This window comes from Zootoca vivipara, chromosome 1 (assembly GCF_963506605.1).
Source record: "Zootoca vivipara chromosome 1, rZooViv1.1, whole genome shotgun sequence".
Classification (NCBI taxonomy): domain Eukaryota; kingdom Metazoa; phylum Chordata; class Lepidosauria; order Squamata; family Lacertidae; genus Zootoca; species Zootoca vivipara.
Genome location: NC_083276.1, coordinates 134,448,537 through 134,474,324, shown reverse-complemented (window position 1 = coordinate 134,474,324; position 25,788 = coordinate 134,448,537). Strand labels below are relative to the sequence as shown.

Below are 25,788 nucleotides of genomic sequence, written 5' to 3'. Positions count from 1 at the left end.
ATTTCTGTCAAGGTCATTTTGCATGTTAGTGGAGGTTCATAAACTCCATCAAACCAGTCTATCAACTCTAATAAGTTTGAAGCAGAGGTGTTTATATCCTTGGACATACTGAAAGGTCTCCAAATGTATCATCATTGCCACCTCTCAAATTGATGATCTTTTGAATTCCAGCTCTCCTTTCTTCCTTATTATTTGAGCACAGCAGTGTCTGAATTAACATTTCACTAAATGCATACCACGCTGAACGCTTAACAGTCAGCAAAACAGCATTTACTACAGCCTTGTTTTGCAGTCTAAGCTGTTGCAATTGAAACAACAAATGACGTGGATAGTACACACCAACGATGTATTCCACAATCAGCCTTAAATTCTTGATGTTTTTGCCTTTTTGGCCATGTTTGGAAAACCACAAGCAACAAAGTCTGTTTGCTGTTGTAAGCCACCTTGAATGGCTCACTGGTTCAATTTCAAGAAGTGCCAGATTATTGGGAAGTTTACTTGCTCTTATGGCCTGTGTACTGGTAATTCTATATCCATACGCGTTGTCCTGAAACTAACTTTTGAGGGCAAGAAGCAGAAGTGCTTGTTGTGCCAAGATTACTAAGCTCCTCTCATACTTAGAAGTACAGTATAGGCAACAACCAATTGGTGCATGTCCAATTGGCATGCAATTGTGTGCATCACACTGAACCCAGAAGTGAATTAAAAATGGCAAAAACAGCCCTCAAAGAGCCCAGAAAGGGCAAACAAAAGGTGGTATGAAAACAGTGCCTAGCAGTCCCATGAGCCTCTGCAAGTACAATTCCAGGAGCCATTGCACCGGCCATTGGGAGTTTGAGCAAGGAGGTTTAGAGAGAGTGATCGTGGTGGAGTTTGGCGTCTGGTAAGTACTGTTGGTTGTTTTTTTGTTTTTTTACTGTTTTTTCAAGAGTTTCCAGAGGTTTCGAGGGTGTTTGCAGGCTTTTCCAATGGCGCTGATTGCACTTAAATGCATGGTGGCTCGGAACACAACCCCTGCATAAATGGGGAGTTGCCTGTAGTGTTGGGTAAACTCTCCAAGGTATAGCATGAAGGGGTGCAATGTTCTACAGGAAACGTAGTACTTTCAGTGGCTTTGGTAACTGAAAGAGCCCCTGAGAGAACTACCCCTCTCATCCTGTCACTCACGATGACAGATTTTTGGGGGAGGGGGATCCCCTCTGCCGCCTCTCCTTTCATCGCTCCTGCATTCTGCCTGTTCACCAAGATGAGGTGGGATATTGAGGGCTGGCAGGTGGGGAAGGGGATTTCCTCTGAGCACTCATATTCTGAGGCAGAGTTTGGGAGACACACTTCTCATTTTGAGTTGGGTCTTTGGAACCACCTAGGACTCATTTCCAAGTCAGGCTCAGATAATCTCTCACAACATCCATACTTAGAAGTGAACAAGGTGTGGCAAACGCTCGATATTTGATGTTTATTTCTGCATACTGTTTTCTGTTCTTTCAAGCTTTAATAAAAATTCAACTACGAGAAAGAAAACAGAAAAAGAAGTGAACAAGGTGCATGTGTATAACAACACAGGTGACATATATTTCCCTGGATGTTCAGCATCTACATCTTACCTCTGCTTATTTGTTTCAGGCACTTTATAACTAGTTCTTCAGCCAAAGGCTCCCAAAGAAGCATTACAGAATTTAAATCATCAAATCCAACACTCTTAAAACCAGGCGATGTCAGCCTAGTGTCAACAAGTGAACACTCACAGCACTTGGACGGCAGCCCATAATTGAGGAATGCAGAGGAAGGGGAGATCCCCAGCTCCTAGAAACAGCAGAAGACAGCTTTCCACTCAGTGGTGGGTTACAAGAGAAGGGGAAGCTGACATCACTTAATAGAAGGAAGAAGGTGTGGTTCCCACACGGGGTTAAAGGGAGGTGGAACAACGCCAAGGACTCAGGTGAGTCATCAGATTATTCGTTAGTCAGTGAGGGCAGTGTGCTTGAGACCTGTGGCTTGTTTGTATTTTTTTTTTGTTACTAAAATAAACTTCTCTTCACCGTTGGAATGTGTGAGCGTCTTGAGGCGGCGACCCACCTTCCAAGAATTCGAGAACTATTTATATACCTGTACAAAGGAAGTCACACCTGTTCTTTGCCCTGTCACTATAATCATCCATTTCATATTTTTTTTGTCTAATGATTACTCAAAGTAGTACCTTGTCTGAGCTGCAGGTGCACAATCTCAGGCTGGATTTGCTTTATCTGACTTGGTGGTGGACCTGGCTGGGCAAAGCTTTCTGGAAAAATTATGTCATCCCCACATCCCCTCTGCCGGAGTTGTTCCCTGGTGTCACAGCGACTGGAATCCTGTTCTCCTACTTTTGTGAAATCCTGTATTTCATGAAAATCAAAAAGAATAAATGGTCAGTATGTTTCAGAAATAAGTCTGATGCATTTTGGACAACAGAGGAAGAACAATAGCTCCAAAAACATGCTTTGCCTGCAGAACTTTGAATGTCCAATGCCCAGTGTCTCTAGTTAAAAGGATATCCAGCTACAGGGCTGATAATGCCTTTGCCTGAGGTGGTGGGCATCTACAGACAGTCAGAGTAGAATTCAGGAGCTTAAAATATTACTCTTCTAAAGGATTGTACTGGAAAGGCATTCATGGGACTTCCATATGGCAGTCTGTTGTGGAATTGGTCCAACATTGCTCATGCTTTCAAGTTTTTTTGTCATAGTATTCATATGATGTTATTAAAATACTAGTCTGTATTTTTCTTACATTTCAATCATATTTCCCCTTGCCATGGAAAAGTTAATAAAGGGACTTTTGGGGAGGAAAGATGGCGGACTAGACTTTTATTGTCAACATACACTGGTACCTCCGTTTGCAAACTTAATTCGTTCCGGAAGTCTGTTCTTACACTGAAAGCGTTCTTAAACCAAGGTGTGCTTTTCTCAATTAGGCCTCCTGCTACCAGTGCTCTTCCACTGATCGGCTTCTGTTCATCTTCCAGGGCAAAGTTCGCTAGCCGGAACACCTACTTCCGGTTTTGCGGAGTGCGTTGCCCGAATCGTTCGTTAACAGGACTGTTCTTAGACCGAGGTACCACTGCACTGTCAACAGGGCACCACAGAAATTTGAGACCCCCAAGTCTGCCTCTGAAAAGGGAAAGGGGTGCCATGGACCTGGAGATCTAGAGCAGAGCATTCACAATTTTGAAAACAGCAGAAGCAGATTCTGTTTATTATTTTTAGGACTTGAAATGGGCACCCACTATCCAAAACCAAAAACGTTTCATTAGCTTTATACCAAAAGGTTTCGTTCAGAGTGAAAAGGTTTGAAGGGAAAAGTACGGTATCTGTCGGAACATAATAATATGCTTGAAAAACAAGAGATGGAAAACTTACCCGCTTCTTACACCAGGCGCACCCCGGGCCAGACTGGATGCAGTCCTGACAGGTTTTCACATTGTATTTGGTGCACTCAAGAGACAGTGCTTAGGAAGAAAGGGGGGTGGAATCAACATGAGGAAAACTACACATCATATGAAGCTAAAACTTACTGCAAATTGAGTACATGGCAAACTATGTATAAGGTTGATATATGAACCAGGGGTGGCCAACTCCGAAGAGACTGCGATCTACTCACAGAGTAGTGATCTACCCCCTTTTTTGGGGGGTTCAGGTCATTGTTAAGCTTTTTTTCAGGAGGAGGAAAGCCCCATTTTTTAGGGGTTCAGGTCAGAGTTGTTGAGCTTTTCTGAGGCAGGGGGAAAGTCCTGTTCTTTGGGGGTGAAGGGCTAAAATGTTGAGCAATTTTTAGGGGAGCCAAAATTGTTGAGCTTCTTTGGGGGCAGCCAGTGATCTACCAGTGATCTTCCACAGATGTCCAGTGATCTACTGGTAGATCACGATCTACATGTTGGACGTGCCTGGAATATACCAATGCATTATTAAAACAGGCATATTAACGGGACAAAAACAACCTCAAGACTCTACTTCAATATACATTGAGAAGGGGCTGCATTATCCGGCACTTTAGTTGCAAACCTATCAACAGCCTGGATTCAGAAGGACACGCAGGGCTTGTCCACACTTTGCTTGTCCCACACCTAAAAAGCTTGGGTCCAAGAGCTTTTCTGCTTGCCCTGTGCTTTCTAGGCATGGGTCTGAGTGGGTTTTCCTTTGTCCCACTGCTTTCCCCAGGAAAACCTGCTCTTTACTGCTGAATCGGAGCAAACAGTGGTTGGCATCCGTCTCTCTCGAGTGCACCTCCGGGGGTGAAAACAAACCACTGTGTTAGCAGCACTGAGGTGACCTCCCCAGGGCACAAGCCTGGGCAGGGTGGTTGGAGGTCCTGGGCTGCCCAGATGACAAGACTTGGAGGACTCCTGTGGTAGGGATGATGGCCAACGGCCTGTCTCCATCAGCTGCTGGCTGGCGAAGACAGTGGTTGATGTTTGCTCCAATTCATCTGTAAAGAGCAGGTTTTTCTGGGGGAAAGTGAAGGGACAAGCGGGTGAGTCCTCCCTGTGTGGAATATGTCTGGTGGACAGGATTTCAGTGTTATTTTATTATTAATATTACTTATATCGTGCATCTTCAACCATGCACAGGCCCACAGGTGAATATGATACAATGTAATGCAATATTAAAATAGCAACCCATAAAAAGTTTTACCTCAACAAGAGATACAAAAAGAAGCACTATACCTCATCCCCCAGCAAAATCACAAACAGGTTAAGAGCGAGGCAACACAGCAAAGCTTGTGGGGTGTGAGAGAGAAAGAGAAAGAAAAAGAGAAAGAGAGGTATTTATATTATATATATTCCCTCCCCCCCCCTTAAAGATACAGAGCGCTGAAATCTCAGGACAAGGAATCCCACAGTCTGGGCACTGCTATTAAAAATGCCCAGACACGCACCCGCAGTTTCCAGGTTTCACAGTGTAGCCAGGAGTACAAAATCTCTCAGCAAGTGAGGGTGTTGAAGGGATCCTTCTGATATGGAGGCTCCAAGCTTATAAGCAGCTATCGGTTGAAAGCAGCACCTTGAGCAGCACCATGACAACACCCATCTTGCTGCTGCTTTCTGTCTCCAGACGCCCTCCAAGGACAGGCCTACATTCTGCTGCTGTTAGGAAGAATGGGGCCCATGTCCACCTTGTTTTTCACAAGCTCTGGGCTGCCGTTTGTTGCAGATTGGGGCAGAAGAATTGACTGTACGTTCTATTACAAACCATTTGTGTGCCTGATCCATTACGGGGTCCTCAGGCAAACAGTCCTGGAGGTTGCTGCTTCAGTTTCACAGCTACCCTGTTTCTCCGAAAATAAGACGTAGCCATAAAATAAGCCGTAGCAGGATTTTTAAGCATTCAAGGAATATAAGCCATACCCTGAAAATAAGACATAGTGATAGGCACATCAGCAATGCCAGCCACAGCAGGAGGAGGAGGAAAAAATAAGACATCCTCAGAAAATAAGCCATAGTGGGGTTTTTTGAGGAAAAATAAATAGAAGACGGTGTCTTATTTTCAGGAAAACATGGTTATCAGCACCGCAGACCCAAAGCCTACCGGTAAGTGTCTTGTGGATGAATCTGCACCTTTTCACTTGCACAGGCACTTATTAAAGTAACCAGTAGCTATTTGAATATGTTTTTATCGTATTGCCCCCTCCCAATGGCCCATGTTTTTGCAATATGGTGTGGTAGATGGCATCTATAGGTAAAATGAACATGTGATCCTGTAGCTCAGACGAGGGCCTCTCACGGGAAAACACCACCAACTTGGAATACCGATCAACAGGATTTCCCACTGAAGATAGAATAATGGGCACAATCCAACAGAAAGTTCAAGGCCCTTAAGCAGGCTTAGCTCTACAAGGAGACAGTGGTGGTTACTCCACTACAAATGCAGATAATGCTGGCAGGTACCTGATGTCAGAATCAGCAGTCCAGCGCCAGACAGCAGAAGGAAGCGCTCGTGAAGCATCTCCTGTGAAATTGAAATAATATACCATGAAATGACTACACTAAAAGACTATTAAATGACCTTGTTTGTTTGTTTGTTTGTTTGTTTGGTTGGTTGGTTGGTTGACTTTATATTCTGCCTTTCCTCCTGAAAGAGCCCAGGGCAGCAAACCTGTCACAGTGGCCGGAGCGGGCTACTTCAGAGTAACGACTCTACACAGCTCTGCATCTTATTCTTTTATTGGTGCTGCGTATTTACAGTGCTGAAGTCATTGCTATTTACACGGAGCTTTGTGTTCAGTCGGGTTCAGAACCTCCGAATGGCTTTTGGCGCGTCTTTCTCCAACACAAAAGCCTGGGTAGACCCATCCTCTTTCCTCTCCGCTTTCTGCGTAATTCCGGAGTTGGGGGGATGGGTCTCCCCCCCTTATTTGCCCCTTCCTGTCCCACCTGGGACCCTGGCTCCGCTACCTTGCCTGAGCCTCGGACACGACTTCCTGCTTCCCCACTGGAATCGGAACTCTCTCTGCTTTCCCCTGTGCTCGGGGATGGGCTTGAACTCAGGAGGGGAGGGACTTCGCGATATCCCCTGTCCCTCACATCCACCCCCCTCCCAAGCTCCCCTTCTCCCCTCCCCAGGGCCCCCCCAGGTGTCGGTGACGACTGGAAGCCTAAGAACTCAGTACTTTCCGAGCCCGTTGGTGTGAACACCTCCCCCCAGTCCTGCGAGCCCCCCCCTTCCGCCTGGGAGGACTGGAATCCCAAAAAGTCCGTGGCGTCAGAACTGGTGGGGGTAAAAGTGTGCTGCCAGTCTGCTTCTTCCTCTGACTGGGTGGATCTCGGCGACGCCCATACTTCTTCCTCTGGGTCCTCAAACTCCGCTTCCCATCCCCATGGTGAACTGCTCTCCAGTACTTCCTCCCCCTCCCCCTCCCCCTCCCTTTCCATGTGCCAGGGCTTGGGTCTGTGGGGAAAGAGGGCGTGAAATTCTTCCACCAAGAATTCCTCCCGTATCTGAGTGGCTGGGACCCATTCATTCTGTGACGGTGGAGCATCCTCCCATGCCATGAGGTACTCCAGGCCCCCCACCCCTCTCCGTGAATCAAGGATGGCCGTGGCCTCATTGAGTTGCTCCCTGCCTTCCCTCTCCCCCCCTCCCTCGGGGGTTTGTTCGCCGTCTCGGAGCCTGCTGCTTTCCCTGTACGGCGACAGCAGCGATCTGTGAAACACTGGGTGCACCCTCATGTCCTCTGGTAGTGCCAATCTGAAGGCCACCGGATTGACCTGTTGCGTGACCATGAAGGGGCCCAACCTTCTGGGCACCAGCTTTTTGCACCTCCCTCTAATGGGAAGGCCCTCCGAGGACAACCACACCTTGTCCCCCACCCTGATGACCTCCCCTTGTCGCCTGTGGCGATCTGCCCCCTTCTTGTACGCTTCCTTGGCCCTCTCCAAGTGTTCTCTGAGCTGCTGGTGCACCGTCTCCAGTTCCTCTGCCCAATCCTCTGCCAGTGGGCCCTCCTCCTCCTCCTCCCCCTCCCTCTCCGGGAAAGATCTGAGGTCGCGCCCATAATTGGCCTTAAAGGGCGACACCCCTGTGGAGACGTGCACTGCATTATTGTAGGCAAATTCCGCCAGTGGCAGGCGATCCACCCAGTCCGTTTGTCTCTGGCTGACGTAGCATCTCAGGTACTGCTGCAGAATGGCGTTGACCCTCTCCGCCTGTCCGTTGGTCTGCGGGTGTCTAGCCGTCGATAAGCTGACCTCCACCTGCAGGAGGTTCATGAGCCGCCTCCAGAACCTGGAAACAAATTGGCGGCCACGATCCGAAATAACCCTTAAAGGTAATCCATGCAGTCTGAATACGTGGTCAACAAACAGTTTGGCTGTCTCTTCTGCAGAGACCGCCCTGGCACACGGTATAAAGTGGCACATTTTGGACATAAGGTCCACCACCACCAACACTGCGGTCTTGCCCCTGGACGCAGGCAGGTCCGTGATGAAGTCCATGGACACCACTTCCCACGGCCTGTGTGGTGTGGCTAAGGGCTCCAGCAAGCCTGCTGGCGCTGCTCTGACTACCTTTGCCCGCTGGCAGGTGTCACAGCCCCGTACATAGTCTCTAACATCTTCCCGCACCCCTGGCCACCAGAAGTGTCTCATGACTAGGTGAGCGGTTTTGTCCCTTCCAAAATGACCCGCCGTTGGGTTGTCGTGCATCTGCTTGAGGACCTTACGTCTAAGCTGGGTGGTGGGCAGGTACAGTGCCCCCTTGTAGAAAAGCAGCCCCCTGCGTTCTGCAAAGTCTTTTGCCTGCTCCCTCCCCCCTCTCAGTTCTCTGAAGATGCGGGTGGCAAACGCATCAGCTGCTGTCAGTGCTGTGAGTTCTGCCTCGCTCACCACTGCTGCTCCGCATGACCATGCTGATGGGGGGAAAATGTGCCTGGGTGCTGGAGGCAACTCCTGCTCCATGTACTCTGGTTTGCGGGAGAGGGCATCCGCCCTGACATTCTGCTCCCCCGGGATGTAGTGGATGGAGAAGTTGAAGTTCGAGAAGAACTCTGCCCACCGTATCTGCCGCTGGTTGAGCACCCTGGCTGTTCTCCAGAACTCCAGGTTCTTGTGGTCCGTGCACACCTGGATGGGGTGCTTGGCGCCCACCAGGAAGTGTCGCCAGTGCTGAAAAGCAGCGTGGATCGCAAGAAGTTCTCTATCAAACACCGTGTAGTTGCGTTCCGGCTGGGTCAGCTTCCTGGAGAAGAAGGCACAAGGTCTCCACTCTCTGTTGGCGTCCAGTTGCAACAGGATCGCTCCCAAAGCCCGGTCTGAAGCATCGGTCTCAACGCGTAGGGGCGCATCCTGCACCACGTGGAACAGGTTTTGGTCTGAAGCGAACACCCTCTTGAGGCTTTCGAACGCTGCTTGCGCCTCTGGTGTCCACCTGAACTTCTGCTTGCCTCTCAGGCAGGCAGTGATGGGAGCTGTAACACGCGAGAAGTTCTTGATGAATTTCCTGTAGAAGTTGGCGAAGCCTAGGAGGCGTTGGGCATCTTTGCGCGTCCTGGGGCTGTGCCAGTCCAGGATGGCCTGCACCTTGTCCTTGTCCATCGCCAGCCCCTTGTCTGACAGTTTGTAGCCTAGGAAGTCTACTTCCCTGGTGTGAAACTTGCACTTCTCCAGCTTCACATACAGGTGGTTCTCCTTCAGGCGCTGCAACACCTCCCTGACATCCTTCACATGTTGCACTGGGTCATTGGAATAGATAAGGATGTCATCCAGGAAGACCAAGCAGTTCTTGAAGAGGAGGGACCCCAGGACGTGGTGCATGAAGGCCTGGAAGCATGCTGAGCCCCCTTGCAACCCGAAGGGCATCACCAGATATTCGAAAGAGCCCAGAGGCGTGAACATCGTGGTTTTCCACTCATCGCCTTCCCGGATCCTGATCAAGTTGTACGCCCCCCTCAGGTCCAGCTTGGTGAAAATCTTGCCCCTGCGTGCCGCTGTCAGGAGATCGTCCACTCTGGGCATGGGGAAAGCCACTGGCTCTGTCACTGAATTGAGCCGTCTAAAATCTACCACCAGGCGGCGCTGTTGCGTGTCTTTCTTGTCCACCCAGAAGACCGGGCTGCCCCCTGCTGCCTTGCTTTCTCTGATGAACCCCCTCTTGAGGTTCTTGTCTATAAACGCACGTAGATCCTCCAGTTCCTGATCTGACATGGCGTACAGCTTGGCTGGGGGTATCGTTGCCCCTGGCACCAGGTTGATCTGGCAGTCAAAAGACCTGTGTGGGGGCAGGTGGTCGGACTCCGCTTCGCTGAAGACCTCCTGCAGGTCCCAGTATGGTTTGGGTATCGCCTCACCCCCTTTGACGTGCATGGTGGCCACCGTGGCTATTGGAGGCCCCTCCCCTGGTTGGTGCTGCATGCAATGTTCCAGACAAAAGTCCGACCCAAACGTGATGCATCTCTGGTGCCAACTGATGGAGGGGTCGTGGCGCGCCAGCCAGCTCATGCCCAAGACGATGGGGGGGTCTGAGATGGTGGTGACGTTGAATGCCAGTGTCTCCGAGTGCCTTCCCACCGTCATTCTCATGGGGGGGGGTTGATGAGTGATGGCCCCTCCCAGCAACTCCCTGCCGTCAATGGTGGCTACGTGCAGGGGAAAGTCCAGCTGCAGAAGCTGGATCTGGTGCTCTTCTGCAAAGTTTCTCGAGAAGAAGTTGGCTGATGCACCACTGTCAATTAAGGCGAGGACCGTCAGGGGATAGCCATTTGGTAGCGTTAGCGTCACTTCTAGAACCACTCCTGCTCTGGGAGGGGTGGGCTGGCTCTGCTCCGCGCTGTGCGGGTGGGCGGGCTGGGGCTGTTGTCTGCTGACTGCGCCTGGCTGCTGCCCCTTGTCTCCTGCAACCAGGCTTTCCCGTTTCCCTGCTGTGGTGCTGCGTCAGTGGGGGAGGGCACAACCGTTCCCGCCTTTCCTTGCCACTCTCTGCGATGTGGGCAGTCTCTGACGAGATGCTGGGGGGAGTTGCAGAGAAAGCAATTCCCGCCCCTTCCCTCCTTGCGTCTTGTCGCCGCTGGGGTTTGAAAAGCCCCCCCCGCGCGCTATCAATTTCCATGGGTTCCTGGTCCTGGCTGGCCCCAGGCGTGGCTTGGAAGGGTTGTTGGGGGAGTGGCTTCTCCTGCGACCGTGGGAACCAAGCCCGCTTTGCGCGCATTGCTTGCTTGTCGTTCCACCGGGATTCCTGTCTCACCCCCACCGCCAGAGCCGCTTTGCTCAGCTGATCCATATTACTGGGCTTTGGACCTCTCGAGAGCTCATCTTTCACATCCTCATTCAACCCCAGGTAGAACGCCGCTTCCATCGGAGGCGAGTGCAGTTCCCACCCCAGTCTGTGCACTAGCATGGTGAATCTCGCCCAATATTCGCGAACTGTCATTGTTCTTTGCCTTAAATTATGCAGTTCCTCCTTGGTCTGGTCCATATGGCTATCGGACGCATACATAGTTTTCAAAGCCTCTAGAAATAGTTTGACATTCTTCATGCAAGGATTTTTTGTCGCTATTAACGGTCTTAGCCACTCCCTGGCTGCCCCTGTAAGGTGTTCCACAATAAACGCTACCCTGTGCTCATCATCAGGGAACTCATCGTGGTGCAGCTCAAGAGCATACACGATCTCAGTCTCAAAGCCATGATATTCCCTCGGGTCTCCATTGAACTTGCTTACTAGGGTCCCCGCTCTCCTTCCTGGCAGCACTTGGAGTTGGGGGGCCCCTCCCGCCTTGTTTTTCTCGGCATCCAACTTGTTTTGGAGCTCTACCGCCACCGCCCTTAATTGCTGCTCTTTTTCCTGAAGCGCTCTCACCTGTTCCGCAAGTTGTAGCCGGTCCTCCTGGACCTTCTGGGTTTCTTCTTTAGCTGCCTTTAATTCCCCCTGTGCCTGCAGCGCCAGTTGCTGCAGGTCCTGTTGGGCTTTCTCCGCGATCTGCCGCCATTTCTCCGCCTCTGACGCACTCATCCCGGCACTCCAAAGTAGCCCCAAAAAAAAGATTCGGAGGTTGCTGTCACAGTGGCCGGAGCGGGCTACTTCAGAGTAACGACTCTACACAGCTCTGCATTTTATTCTTTTATTGGTGCTGCGTATTTACAGTGCTGAAGTCATTGCTATTTACACGGAGCTTTGTGTTCAGTCGGGTTCAGAACCTCCGAATGGCTTTTGGCGCGTCTTTCTCCAACACAAAAGCCTGGGTAGACCCATCCTCTTTCCTCTCCGCTTTCTGCGTAATTCCGGAGTTGGGGGGATGGGTCTCCCCCCCTTATTTGCCCCTTCCTGTCCCACCTGGGACCCTGGCTCCGCTACCTTGCCGGAGCCTCGGACACGACTTCCTGCTTCCCCACTGGAATCGGAACTCTCTCTGCTTTCCCCTGTGCTCGGGGATGGGCTTGAACTCAGGAGGGGAGGGACTTCGCGATATCCCCTGTCCCTCACAAAACCTATCCTACAATCTTTTTTAAAAATAATAATAAACAATCAAAAATACTGTAGTTAAAACAATCTAAATACAATTACAGTTTAAAACATCTCAAAGCATTTACAGTTAAAAACATTATTCTCTCCAATAATCTCAGGCTTTCCATCTACCAAATGTGTGAGTAAACAAGTTAACAAGGATGGCAAAAGTTGCACCGGGGGGGGGGATTCCACGTCTGGGGAGCCACCACTGAAAAGGCCCCGGTGGCAGCACAACTACCCAGACCTCATCTGTTGATCCTATGGACCAAGACGGCTGATACTTGGTTGGTATTTTGGGGTAGGATAGGAAATTTGGGGAGAAAGCAGAAGTATATGCAGCATTTGCTTATAAGTGCATTGACTAACTTAAAATGAAATTTAATTCTGGTATCTCACGACATCGCAGCACATCATCCTTAGGAACAAGAAACACCAGGACTGGTTTGATGAGAATGACAGTGAGATTGAACGCATGATTGACAAGAAAAGGAAGGCCTTTCAGATCTGGCAAAGAGATACCGTAGAAATTGTGCCACTAAGAAAAAAAACCTATGCCAATGCTAAGGCTGAGGTTCAAAGAAGAACCAGAGAACTAAAAAACACCTGGCGGATAAAAAAAGCTCAAGAGATCCAGCACTTAGCAGACACTCATGATGTTTCTGTTTCTTTAAAGCCACAAAGACCATCTATGGGCCAATAAATCATGGCATATTCCCCCTACGCTCAGCAGATGGTAACACACTTCTAAATGATAAAGAAGCTATTGCACGGGCCACACGGCGCTGGAAAGAACATTACCAACATCTCTTTAACCCCAACTCCCCCGTAGCTGCTGAGGTCCTCTCACAAATTCCACAAAAACAAGTTAGAGATGAGCTTGCAGTATCTCCAAATCTGGGAGAGTTGTGTACAGCTATTAACCAAATGAAAAACCATGAAGCCAAAGTGCTGCACCAACAAGTACAAAACAACCTCTCGGCAGCGCCACAAATCCAACTCAGTGGTGTAACATTGGAAAATGTTGATCACTTCTCCTACCTAGGCAGTTACCTTTCCACAAGGGCCAACATTGATGCTGAAATCCAGCATTGCCTGATCTCTGTGAGTGCAGCTTCTCCCGATTGAAGTGCAGAGTGTTTGAGGACCGGGACATTCGCAGGGAAACCAAAATGCTGGTTTACAAAGCTATGGTACTACCAACTTTACTATATGCTTGTGAAACATGGACCACTTATAAACGCCATCTCCAACTCCTCGAAAGACTCCATCAACAGTGTCTCCGAAAAAAATTACACATCACTTGAGAAGACAGGCGAACTAATATCAATGTACTTCATTGGACTGGTCATGTTGTGTGGATGCCTGATGATCGTCTTCCAAAGCAACTACTCTATTCCGAACTTAAAAATGGAAAGCGTAATGCTGGTGGTCAAGAAAAGAGGTTTAAAGACTGTCTCAAGGCAAATCTAAAAAAATGTAGTATAAACACTGAGAACAGTTGGAGAACAGCCTTTACCAAAGGTGTCATGGGCTTTGAAGAAACTCGATCTCAGGATGCAAGGGAGGAACGTGCTAAGAGGAAGGCATGCCTGGCAAATCCACACCGTGATCAACTCCCGCCCGGAAACCAATGTCCCCACTGTGGAAGGACGTGCGGATCCAGAATTGGCCTCCACAGTCACTTACAGACCCATTGTTAAAACCGTGTTTATGGAAGACAATCTTACTCGGATACAAGTGATCGCCGAAGAAGAAGAAGAAGAAGAAGAAGAAGAAGAAGAAGAAGAAGAAGAAGAGGAGGAGGAAGCCCCAATGACCTCAACAGGATTCCACTCTACAAGATTAAAACAGCTGCAGAGCAATTCAAGGCAGCATTTTCCAGGTAATAACCCCAGGAAACTACTTGAATGACTGGATTCAAAAACATGGCTGGATGACGGCAAGGCAGCCTCTGCTGCAGCACAATTGGTAGCAGTCAATTTGGTCTGCTTCCAGCACTCTGCAGACTAAAAATATTAGAGGCAAACTAGTCAGGTATCCCAATTTGCTTGCACAAAGCTTACTGGGAAGCTAGATGATATCCTGGCTTTAATTAAAATTTAATAAACAACTATCTGACTTTTAGAAGACATCTGAAGGCAGCTCTGCTTAGGGAAGTTATAAAAATATTTTTAATATTTTGTTGGAAGCTGCCCAGAGTGGCTGAAGAAACCCAGCCAGATGGAGGGGTATAAATAATAAAGTATTATTGTTGTTGTTATTATTATTATTAGGCAGTTTTATGACAATGAGCACATATCCTGCATTCATCCTTCTTTGCTTGCAGGGTGCTCACATGTTTACCCATTAGTCATTTATTCGCCCCTCACTTTCAACACAACTCCCTGTCACTTTTCAAACCACAAAAGGTGCTTTAATCCACTTTCAGTGCAGAAAATTAAAGTTTCGTTGTACTTCTGAATCCCTCTGGCAAAGCAGTGAGTTTGGAGTCATTTACACTTTGGAAGCAGCTAAACACAGTGGTTAAAATCACCATTCAAAAAAGCAAAAGGAGCTAGCTGAGCAGACCCTTTAAATTTATCTAACTTTCTCACACAAATTTCTCTAACTTTGCCTTTAAAAATAGTCATGTTCATCTGCAGGCTGCCTAGGCTGAAAAAGAGCCTCCTATATGTGCTGTGACAGAGGTGGAAAAAGCACATGAAGGAGACTGCCTGTCTCTTCTTTGATTCTCATCTCTGCAAAGGCTGGCATTTCACACTCTTGTTGGGATCCTTATAAGTACCTCTGTAAAGTAGGCAAGTAGACTTGCCCACATGGCGGAAGGGTGGGGCTGAGCCTGAGAGATAAGGGGAGATTTGAGCCTGTCTCATATAGCTCACTATTACAATCTTGTAAATGGTCACATAAACGCCACTTTTCTGGGACGTATAGCTGTGTTCCCTTCTCTAGGCTGTGCCGCTTCCCCAAGAAAATCTAATTTGCTTGCATTCACTCAAACAGCAGTTTGAGGCAATGATGCCATTCTTCTACCCAACTGCAAAGGGAGTCTACAAATTGATTAGGCTTGCTATGCATTAAGTGGCTGAATCAGTGACATCATTGATGTTAACACTTACCTTCCATGTTCGCATACATTATTTGGTACTTTTCAAAGGTTTATTAATTTTTAGTTATTTTCAGCCCCATTAACCACATTTTAAAAGTGCCACCACCTTCCCTGCAGCAAGGTCTCACCATTACAGAACATTTTATTGAGGGTTGCCGTATTTCGAAAAGCAAAAAAGAAGACGCTATGACGGCCCTCATTTAAAAAACCCCTACGATAGGCCATAGAAGCTATGATATATTGCTGAGAGGGGCAGGAGAAGAGAAGGGGAAAGCAAGTCTTCAACCACCAGGTATGTCTGCGTCTCATCCAGAAGGTATAGCCAGAGACATTTTGACAAATTTAACAATTTTACCCCTGAAAAAGAGGACATGTCCTGGAAAAAGAGGACACATGGAAACCCTAGCCCTGGCACACACCTCAGGACCACATGGGTATTCTTTTAATAAACGGGCAAATATATTCCTGCCCCACCCACCTTCATCCTTGCATCAGGGTGCCTCTTCCCCCTGCACCCCTCCAGAATGCATGTCTGCATCTCTTGCCATTGCTCTGCAAGGAGGCTAGCAGAAGAATAGCGCTGAAATAAAAGATACTTCCACTGCTTTTTATGTCTTTCTGTAAAAACAAAACCCTAATTGGGCATTCTAGATGCCTCTCAAAGCCGCAGAGTCTAGCAAAGTGCATTACTGTACTGATATTTCGACAAAAAAAAACGCCCTCCCCCAAAGCAACAAAAGGCATTGTTTCCACAAACATAAGCATATTTCTGGCTAGCTGTGTAGCTACAGATCTATGTCACAAAAGTGTGACAAGCTTTTAAGTTCTCTATAATTCTTTATCAGGCAAGGTATTACACAAGGCAGGAGTGGGTGGAGGGGGAGGAAAAATAAAAACCAAAAAAGGTCAGAAATTAGGCTGTGGGAATAGGAGCCTCCTAACAACCTAACAACCCTCAGCACCTTTTACCAACTACAGCTCCCAGGATCCTTTGGGGGAAGCCATGACTTTTTAAAGTGGTATCACAGAGCTTTAAAGGTATGATGTGGATGTGGCCTCTGTCTAAGCAACTCAGGAGTGTGGGAAAGGTTTCATCCTCCCTCTCCATATATATGATGCTACAACACTAATAAAGGACAACTCTTCCAGTCACTTTTCTCATATGATGTTGTTGAAGGTATGTCTCAAGTTGGGTATTGCAGTGTCCAACATGGAAAATGTCCCTCCTAGGAGGCTCCCTCAGGAATAAATTACATGTGGCAGCAGCATATCCAGTGGCCTGCAGTGCTGGCCAATTTTAAGAGCCAGAGGGCTGTGTGGGCGAGGGGAGCTGAACCCTGCTCTGCCTCCTGCCTCCTTTCAGTCTCCCACCCTAGCTACATTGCTCTCAATCAGAATCAGACACCAAGACAGGGAAACAAGTGAAAGAGGACAGCCCTGATGGATCAGGCCGTAGACAGTCTAGTCCAGCATTTTATTCTCAAAGGGTTCAGTCAGATGCCCATGGGGAAGCCAAGTTCAGACATGCACACCATTGCCCTCTCCTGCTTTTGGCTGCCCCCTGACCCTGTGAGTATTTATAGCCTTCCTGATGAGAACCTCTTATCCTTCATGAGTGGCTGTGGCAAAGAAAGCCACAGAATCAGGGGCAGATTCAGCTCTTCTCATCTACAATACATTTTTGCTATTAACCAGACCTAAACCATGGAGGCAAACCTGGTTTTACAGAAAAAGTTCAGGCTATTTAAATATTCAATGACGTTTTAAGAAGTAAAATATGTTTCTTGGCATGGATGGTGTGTTAATATGCTGGTCTAGTATCTCCTTCTAACTGTGTAACATTTTTGGAATTGGTTTAGGTTATTAAAGTATTTAATTATCTAATATTAATTAAAAGTATGATGGGAAAGCTCCTGGATAATCAAGGGTATGTTAGGACCACAAGGCGTGTTTACAACATGCTACTTAAGTTTTGAGCAGACAGGCTCAAACTTAAGACAGACAGGCGTTTTATTTTCCAAAACATCTTGGAGCCAACTTGCTCTGGTGTATGAAGATGGAGATTATTGACAGTGGCCTGGTTTCTACATACCACTAAACCATAGTTTAGCACTATGTGAACAAGCCTGGATGAGATTTGGGCTTGTGTGCACACCTTGCTGCTCTCCCCGGTTGTAGATGCAATTTGGAGACTGGAGACGTCTTCTCTTGGTTTAAATAAACTGGAATATATGCTGCCCAAGCCAGGAACTGTTTCCTCAAACAAGCCAGGATGAAAAAGCATGGTTTGACCTTGGCTTGTTTCAATAAGCCATAGTTTCAACTATGTAACAACAAACTATGATTAATTTAAGGCAGGAAGTGAATGCTTTCAATTCCCTCCATGTGGATGAGCCAGAGGAGGAGGGGACAGGGGGAGTGTACAAGACTGAGGCTCATTCATATAGGACTAAGCAATAGTAGCATGAAGTTGGGACTGTGCCATTGGCTTCCAAATTCTCTGGGGAAAATGAAAGCAGCCTGGAAAAGACTGGGCCTATTTGCTTCACTCTTTGCAGAATTCCTCCCTTGCTTCTGGCTGTCCCCAGAACTATGACTGTTCCTTATTTTCAAGTTGCTGTGTTGAAAGAGCTCTGAGAAAAAGGGAACTCTTGGTGAGTCTTTCTCCCTGCAGCGTGGAAGAAGGAAGGACAAGGGGCATTTGCACTGCTGATGGAGACATATGGAAAGCAAAGGCAAAAGCATGCTGTGCCTGTGTTTGTATCTTACAACATTCATCTGAATGCTGTTTCCATAAATAGTCTTGGGTATGTTTGAAGCAGGAAACAGGCCCGGCTCTAGGTAGACCCCCGGTGGCGCAGGGCACCATGGCGCCGGCCCACCAGAAAGGCGCCGCGAGCTGTGCCCACCCGCTGGCCGGCTGATCCGCCGGTCCGCCGCGCAGCTGCGCCTGTGGGAGCCGCGCTGCGCACTGCGCCCACCCGCCCACCGCGCTGGGAAACGGGGCGGGAGGGCGCCAGAGAGATCGCGCTGTGCCTGCCCGCCCGCCGCTGCGCCCACCCGCCCACCGCGCTGGGAAACGGGGCGGGAGGGCGCCGGAGAGATCCGGCGCACCACAGCGGCAGGGGCGTTTAAGACGGCCCTGGCAGGAAATGCATCTCCCTCTCTTCTCTTCACTATAAGGGAAACTAATTATAAATGTTGTCCGACACCTTTTGAAATATGACTTTAAAAGTCCAAATTTCAGATTTTATGGGCTGGTTGTCTGTGTACCATAGAGATACAATCCTAGGCATACTAGGGAACAAATCTCATTGGTGAGCTCTCTCTCCCTCCCCCCCTCCCACTTTCTACTTAAAATATGCTTAAATTTATGCTGCACATTTCTAAAAACATTTGCCTTTGGAGAACTAGTGTGAAAAAACAGGGTGAAACTCTATAGAAATAATAGAATGCTATATGTTATTCTCTTCCTTTATCTTAAAGAAGGATTCATAAAGTTATAAAAAAAGGAGATTCTGACAAAACATCAGGAATAACTTTCTGACAGTAAGAGCCTTAGAGGGTAGTGAATTCTCTTTCCATGAAGGGCTTTTGATCAAAGGTTGCCTGGCCCTCTGTCAGGGATGCTTTAGTTGTGATTCCTGCATTGCAGGGGGTTGGACTAGATAAGCCTCAGGTCCCTTACAACTCTACAATTCTATGATTCCAAGTTATACTCCAAGCCTCATGTGGCCCTGTGCCTAACATCCACACACCAGGAAAACATAGAATCATAGAGTTGGAAGAGACCACAAGGGCCATCCAGTCCAACCCCCTGCCAAGCAGGAAACACCATCAAAACATTCTTGACATATGCCTGTCAAGCCTCTGCTTAAAGACCTCCAAAGAAGGAGACTCCACCACACTCCTTGGTAGCAAATTCCACTGCCGAACAGCTCTTACTGTCAGGAAGTTCTACCTGATGTTTAGGTGGAATCTTCTTTCTTGAAGTTTGAATCCATTGCTCCGTGTCCGCTTCTCTGGAGCAGCAGAAAACAATCTTTCTCCTTCCTCCATATGACATCCTTTTATATATTTGAACATGGCTATCATATCACCCCTTAACCTTCTCTTCTCCAGGCTAAACATACCCAGCTCCCTAAGCCATTCCTAATAAGGCATCGTTTCCAGGCCTTTGACCATTTTGGTTGCCCTCTTCTGGACACATTCCAACTTGTCAGTATCCTTCTTGAACTGTGGTGCCCAGAACTAGACACAGTATTCCCGGTGAGGTCTGACCAGAGCGGAATACAGTGGTACTATTACTTCCCTAGATCTAGATGCTATACTCCTATTGATGCAGCCCAGAATTGCATTGGCTTTTTTAGCTGCTGCATCACACTGAAAACATTCAGCTTCCCAGCTGGCAAAACTAATGTTTATCACTGGAGTTGACCAAATGATTTCCCTCTTGTACCTTTAGCATTTATGTGATGCTCAGCAATTATGCAGGTTACACCAATCTGTTACAAACGTACCAAAAGGAAGAGCACACTACACAATGTACGGCTGCAATCCTAACCCCACTTACGTGGGAGTAAGCATATTTGAATTGAATAGGACTTACTTTTGAGTAGGCAAGGTTAGCATTGCAGTCCTGGTCAGACTCATATCTGCCTGGGGGGAAAGAGAACTTTAACCAAATCTTGGGTACTGGATCTTCCATTGTGGTTCTGCTGGAGTCCTGTCACTTTAAAAGGATTTCAAGCTCATATAATACTATTCCACACCAGGTTTCATCAGAAGCCACAGAAAGTAGCTTTCTCGTGAGATATTCCACCGAAGTGTGAAAAGCAAGCTGGCCTGCAAACTTACACATGCCATACCACAAAATAGCTAGCATACCGCTTTCACAGAAGCAGAGATGAAAGTTGCACATTGAACTATAGCCAACAAGAAATAGGCTTATTAAGGATATAGGAATGACCACTGGGAGGAACATAGAGAAAAAACCACCATGGTGCATCTGCATCAGCAGTGTGACACCTTTATCTGTCCCAGATGGAACAGAACATGTCTTTCCTACATCAGTCTGCTCAGCCACAACAGGTGCTGTATCCAGTGTTTGAAATTCCCATTGTTCTAGGCACATTTTGCGACAGAGAATTTCATTAGTACAACCATTTCTGAGCACTGGCAGAGGAAGAGGAGTGCGGGGGGAGCACACAGCCCCAGCCGGCACAATCCTGGTGGGGGCCATCGTGGCTGCCCCCCCGCCTGCGCTGGGTGCCACACCCCTGGGAAACACACCAGCCCCTCCCCTGCCTGCTCTCTTCCGCCCCTGCCCCCCCCCCATGCCATAGCATGAAGCTCTGCCACTGTTTCTGAGCTCTGGGTGTGTACTGTGCCTAAGATTTCAGATTAAAACTGCAGAGTGGAAGGAAAGGAGGACCTTTTTCTGCCTCCCCACTTTCAGCAACCCTCTGAAGACTAGAGAAGAGACCCTCTTAAGAATACAGGGGGTGGGCAAGAGAAGGACTAGGCTATGTGAAAAATGAACATAATATGTTAGCTGCAGTTCCTTCATTTTCACCTTTGTATACTTGTAATAAAAAAGCATGCCAAGACATTCCATTATTGCGCCCATAACTTAGGTTTAAGGTACCCTTTAGCTCCTAGCTTTCACATCTCTGTTTCTAACACTTCCAAAAGTTTGACTTCACCCCAAAGGTGCAATCCTCCATTGACTCCCCAGAGAGAACAACTGCTCCCTCACATGCAGAAGGTCTGTTTCTCCTCAGGAGTATTTCTCTTCAGCCTGGTGACTCTAGAAAGCTCTGGCCCTTCTTTCTGTTGTTTTCCTCTCAGTTCCTCCTTCTCAAAGAGAGAAACTGCCTTGCATTTTGAATCCCGCACGAGGAAAAGGTGCATGTAGGGCGACTGCAAGCTTTAAAATAGTGGGTAGGGAAGGCATTGACCCCAAATCCTTTCCTTTCAGTTAACAACAACGAGGTGGGGGACAGTCGGGACTCCGTTACAGACATCTACAGGAAACATGCAACTAACCTTCAGTGCTAGACTCACACCTGAGGGGAGCCAGCATCTAGAGAACTGGAAGGTATGGTGCCTCCATCAAATACTGATGTTCAATTGAATTAATTACCTTTACAGTTACATGTATTGGCTGCTAGTGGTTCTTCAGTTAAGATTTTGGACGTACCAAGCCCACCAGAAGATAATACAGATGTCAAACTCTGCAGACTCAGTTTGCGAAAAGAGTAAAACACAGAGGAAATAAACAAAGAATTTAAAAACATACATCAAGTTGTCAGTCTCTCTGGCTTCTTCTCGGCTATTTTTTTGGGTGTGTTGTGAAGTTCTCTCTCTTCTGATCAGTTCCTTCTGCACAAGTGAGAAAAAGCCAACCCGCTCCTCCGAGGGCAGAAAAAGGCCCACGCCTCTTCCTTTTTCATTGATATTGCATATCTTGCCCCTGTGGGTTGTAGAGGAAGTGAGAAATGAGGGAGGGTGGCAAGCTTATTTTCAAGACATCCAAAGTTCAAAACTGTGCTCAAACCCCCATAATGTGTGTTCAGTTAAAACACTGGAAACCCAATATTTCTCAGAAAAGGACTTTTACCCCTTGGTAAAATCTTGATCTTGGCCAAAAGCCTGAGAAAGACCCCTTGGAAGGTGTTTTTCCCTTCAGCATAAAACACTACGAAGGAAACCATTACAGTGTCCACCGTAGTCATTTCCAGGCCGGCTGCCCTAAAGTCCTTTAGAGGTCTCTCAAATGAGCTAGCATTCCTTGGAGTGCCTTCCACCTTCATTTCTAAGTGAGATGGGTGGTGACTGGAGGGGCCTTTTCATTTGGGCAACCCTAACTTTATAATTCCCTGGTCAGCGATGCTCGCCAGGTGCCATTCTTGATGACTTTATATTTATCCTGATTTTGAGGCATGTTATTTTTCTGGTTTTAATTTGTTGTGATGTTTCTTAATCTGCTGCTCTTTTCATTTGATTTACTGTATGTGTATAACCAAGATTTGTTCTAAAGGTAAATGTCATTTTGTAACACTAAAATAAAAATATTTGAAAAATACGTGAGCAAGCTCTTTGCCAAGGAGGCTCGTGTGAGGCCTGCCTCTGCTGGCTTCCTCTAGCAAACCACCTTAGAGAGTTCTTTCATGCATCCTGCTGCCAAGGGTCAGTGTGGCTTCTGCAAAACAAGTTCTGCCTCACCAACCTTTTTAAAAGAATTCCTTGAGAATGTAGATATGATCCAGTAGACATTACAATACTTGGGATGTTCAATAAGCTTTTGACTTCTCGCCAAAGGCTCCTGAGTAAACTTAGCAGTAATGGGAGGAGTCCTCTCACAGATTACTGACTGGTTTAACAACAGGAGACAGAGATGAGATTATTGGTGGGTGGGTGTGTATTGGTTTGTTATGGTTTCATTCTTGTTTTTATTATGTATTTTGTACTTTTATATTGTATTTTTTATGCTGTGAATTGCCCTGAGATATTTGTATGAAGGGCAGCATATAAATGAAAATGAAAAAACTTGCCCATTTTCAAAATGAGATAAAGCAAGAACTGATGTTCCTAAGGATCTAAATGGTGATTAAAAATGAAAAAAATATTTTTTTGAAAAGTGTAGCGATTTTTAAATTTTAATAAATTATCTATGGAAGGGTAAGCAATGAGGTGAACAAGTTTGCAGATGACATTCAAGTATTTAGGCTGGTGAAAATTGTAATGGCCTTTGAAGATCTCCAAAAATGGCAAATGCAGATAAATGTAAATAATTGTAAATAAACATTACGGTAGGACAAAATTTACATTTATGCTGATGGGGCCTGAACTGGCAGTGACCAACTGGTTAAGGTATTTTATGTTGCGGTGAATACAATCAAGACCCTAGCTCAGGATATGTCAGCCGTTTTTATACTTCTTGTATTACTTTGGAAAAAAGTTATGCTTCTTCATCCTCAGTGCTCAAATTGTAAGGGCAGGGGCTGAATAGGATTGCCAAGTCTGACCCACTGATTCCATACAATTTTAGGCTAAGGGGCTAAAGGGGTCATTATAGGACATATTGGGTCAAGCCCCTGTTCCCCTCATCATGATAGTGCTATGCTTCTTGGCATCACAGTGTAGACTTTTGCAGCTGCTAAACAAGGAAGCAGATTGGTAGCAATTGTGGTGAAATGTTGCTAGTCCACTGTGGGGGTGAGGCACATCCTGATTCTGATGCAACCGATCAGAAGTTAAGTAAAAGATCCCTCACATGTGCGTAGTCATTTTCTGAGACTTTCTAAAGTAAAAAATAACTATCTGACAATATGTATTGTTACAAAAACATTTGCTGGATAATAGTGCATCCAGGGGGAAAACTCAAAAAACAATAAATCTCATTTAGCTAAACACCTAAATGGTACACCTGCACGTTCATATGAAAAGTTTATTGGCTTTTCATTTCTTTTTTTCCTTGCACACAATCAACACACCAACCAACATGTGTGGCTACATCATTGCCTTTGATATGTTACTTTGCATTTTTTGTCTCATATTGTACAAACATTTTATTTTAGATTTCTTTATTCAAAACATACCAATAATGGAACAATTACTATATATACCGTAAGCAGGTCACACCATTAGAACAGGGGTCCCCAACTAAAGCCCGGATGCGGCCCAATCGCCTTCTAAATTCAGCCCGTGGACGGTCTGGGAATCAGTGTGTTTTTACATGAGTAGAATGTTCCCTTTTATTTAAAATGCATCTCTGGGTTATTTGTGGGGCCTGGCATGGGCATACCCAGGGAGGGGCGGGGGGCAGCTGTCCCCCCCCCAGAAGCAAAACAAAAAAATCCCGTATTTTACGGACCATAACCCGCACAAACTGAAGGGGAAAAGTCGCTGCGGGTTATGGAAATCAGGCTGTTTCCGCCCCCCCTCCCGCGGCTGCAGCCAGCGACAGGAACCTTCTCTCTCTCTCACCCCTTCTTTCCTTCCTTCCTTCTCTCTCTTCCCTCCCTCCCTCCCTTCTTCCCTCTCTTCCCCTCTATTGCCCCCCCCCCCGTTTTGATCCTGGGTACGCCCCTGGGGCCTGGTGTTTTTACATGAGTAAAATGTGTCCTTTTATTTAAAATGCACCTCTGGGTTATTTGTGGGACATAGGAATTCGTTCATATTTTTTTTCCAAAATATAGTCTGCCCCCCCCCAGAAGGTCTGAGGGACAGTGGACCAGCCCCCTGCTGAAAAAGTTTGCTGACCCCTGCATTAGAATAATGAGCCTGGTCCTTGTATACTGTAAGATGCTGTTTAATGAATAGTAATTGATGCATAAATAAAACGACATTGTGGTTTTGTTACTGATTTGGTAGATTCTATGCTAATAACAAGGCCAGTGGAAGTGATGATATTCCAGCTGAACTATTTAAAATTTTAAAAGATGATGCTGTTAAGGTGCTACACCCAATATGCCAGCAAGTTTGGAAAACTCAGCAATGGCCAGAGGATTGGAGAAGATCAGCCTACATCCCAATTCCAAAGAAGGGCAGTGCCAAAGAATGCTGCAACTACCGCACAATTGCGCTCATTTCACACGCTAGTAAGGTTATGCTTAAAATTCTACAAGGCAGGCTTAGGCAGTATGTGGACCGAGAACTCCCAGAAGTGCAAGCTGGATTTCAAAAGGGCAGAGGAACCAGAGACCAAATAGCAAACATGCGCTGGATTATGGAGAAAGCTAGAGAGTTCCAGAAAAACGTCTACTTCTGCTTCATTGACTATGCAAAAGCCTTTGACTGTGTCGACCACAGCAAACTATGGCAAGTTCTTAAAGAAATGGGAGTGCCTGATCACCTCATCTGTCTCCTGAGAAATCTCTATGTGGGACAAGAAGCTACAGTTAGAACTGGATATGGAACAACTGAGTGGTTCAAAATTGGGAAAGGAGTACGACAAGGTTGTATATTGTCTCCCTGCTTATTTAACTTATATGCAGAATTCATCATGCGAAAGGCTGGACTAGATGAATCCCAAGCCGGAATTAAGATTGCCGGAAGAAATATCAACAACCTCAGATATGCAGATGACACAACCTTGATGGCAGAAAGCGAGGAGGAATTAAAGAACCTTTTAATGAGGGTGAAAGAGGAGAGCGCAAATTATGGTCTGAAGCTCAACATCAAAAAAACCAAGATCATGGCCACTGGTCCCATCACCTCCTGGCAAATAGAAGGGGAAGAAATGGAGGCAGTGAGAGATTTTACCTTCTTGGGCTCCTTGATCACTGCAGATGGTGACAGCAGTCACAAAATTAAAAGACGCCTGCTTCTTGGGAGAAAAGCAATGACAAACCTAGACAGCATCATAAAAAGCAGAGACATCACCTTGCCGACAAAGGTCCGTATAGTTAAAGCTATGGTTTTCCCAGTAGTGATGTATGGAAGTGAGAGCTGGACCATAAAGAAGGCTGATCGCCGAAGAATTGATGCTTTTGAATTATGGTGCTGGAGGAGACTCTTGAGAGTCCCATGGACTGCTAGAAGATCAAACCTATCCATTCTTAAGGAAATCAGCCCTGAGTGCTCCCTGGAAGGACAGATCGTGAAGCTGAGGCTCCAATACTTTGGCCACCTCATGAGAAGAGAAGAATCCTTGGAAAAGACCCTGATGTTGGGAAAGATTGAGGGCACTAGGAGAAGGGGACG

General features: G+C 46.9%; 1 protein-coding gene across 1 annotated transcript in view; it reads right to left on the bottom strand.

Annotated features, from left to right (window-relative positions):
• Nucleotides 1–25,788, bottom strand: part of ITGB2 (integrin subunit beta 2) — a 48,645-nt gene that overhangs the window by 19,711 nt on the left and 3,146 nt on the right. Inside the window, exons 2-5 of the mRNA XM_035139784.2 lie at nucleotides 21,380–21,553; nucleotides 5,921–5,981; nucleotides 3,396–3,484; nucleotides 2,198–2,372 (exon numbers count right to left, since the gene is read on the bottom strand). Of these exons, the coding sequence (XP_034995675.1) occupies nucleotides 2,198–2,372; nucleotides 3,396–3,484; nucleotides 5,921–5,978 (322 nt within the window). The 5' untranslated portion in view covers nucleotides 5,979–5,981; nucleotides 21,380–21,553. The remainder of the gene's footprint in view (nucleotides 1–2,197; nucleotides 2,373–3,395; nucleotides 3,485–5,920; nucleotides 5,982–21,379; nucleotides 21,554–25,788) is intronic.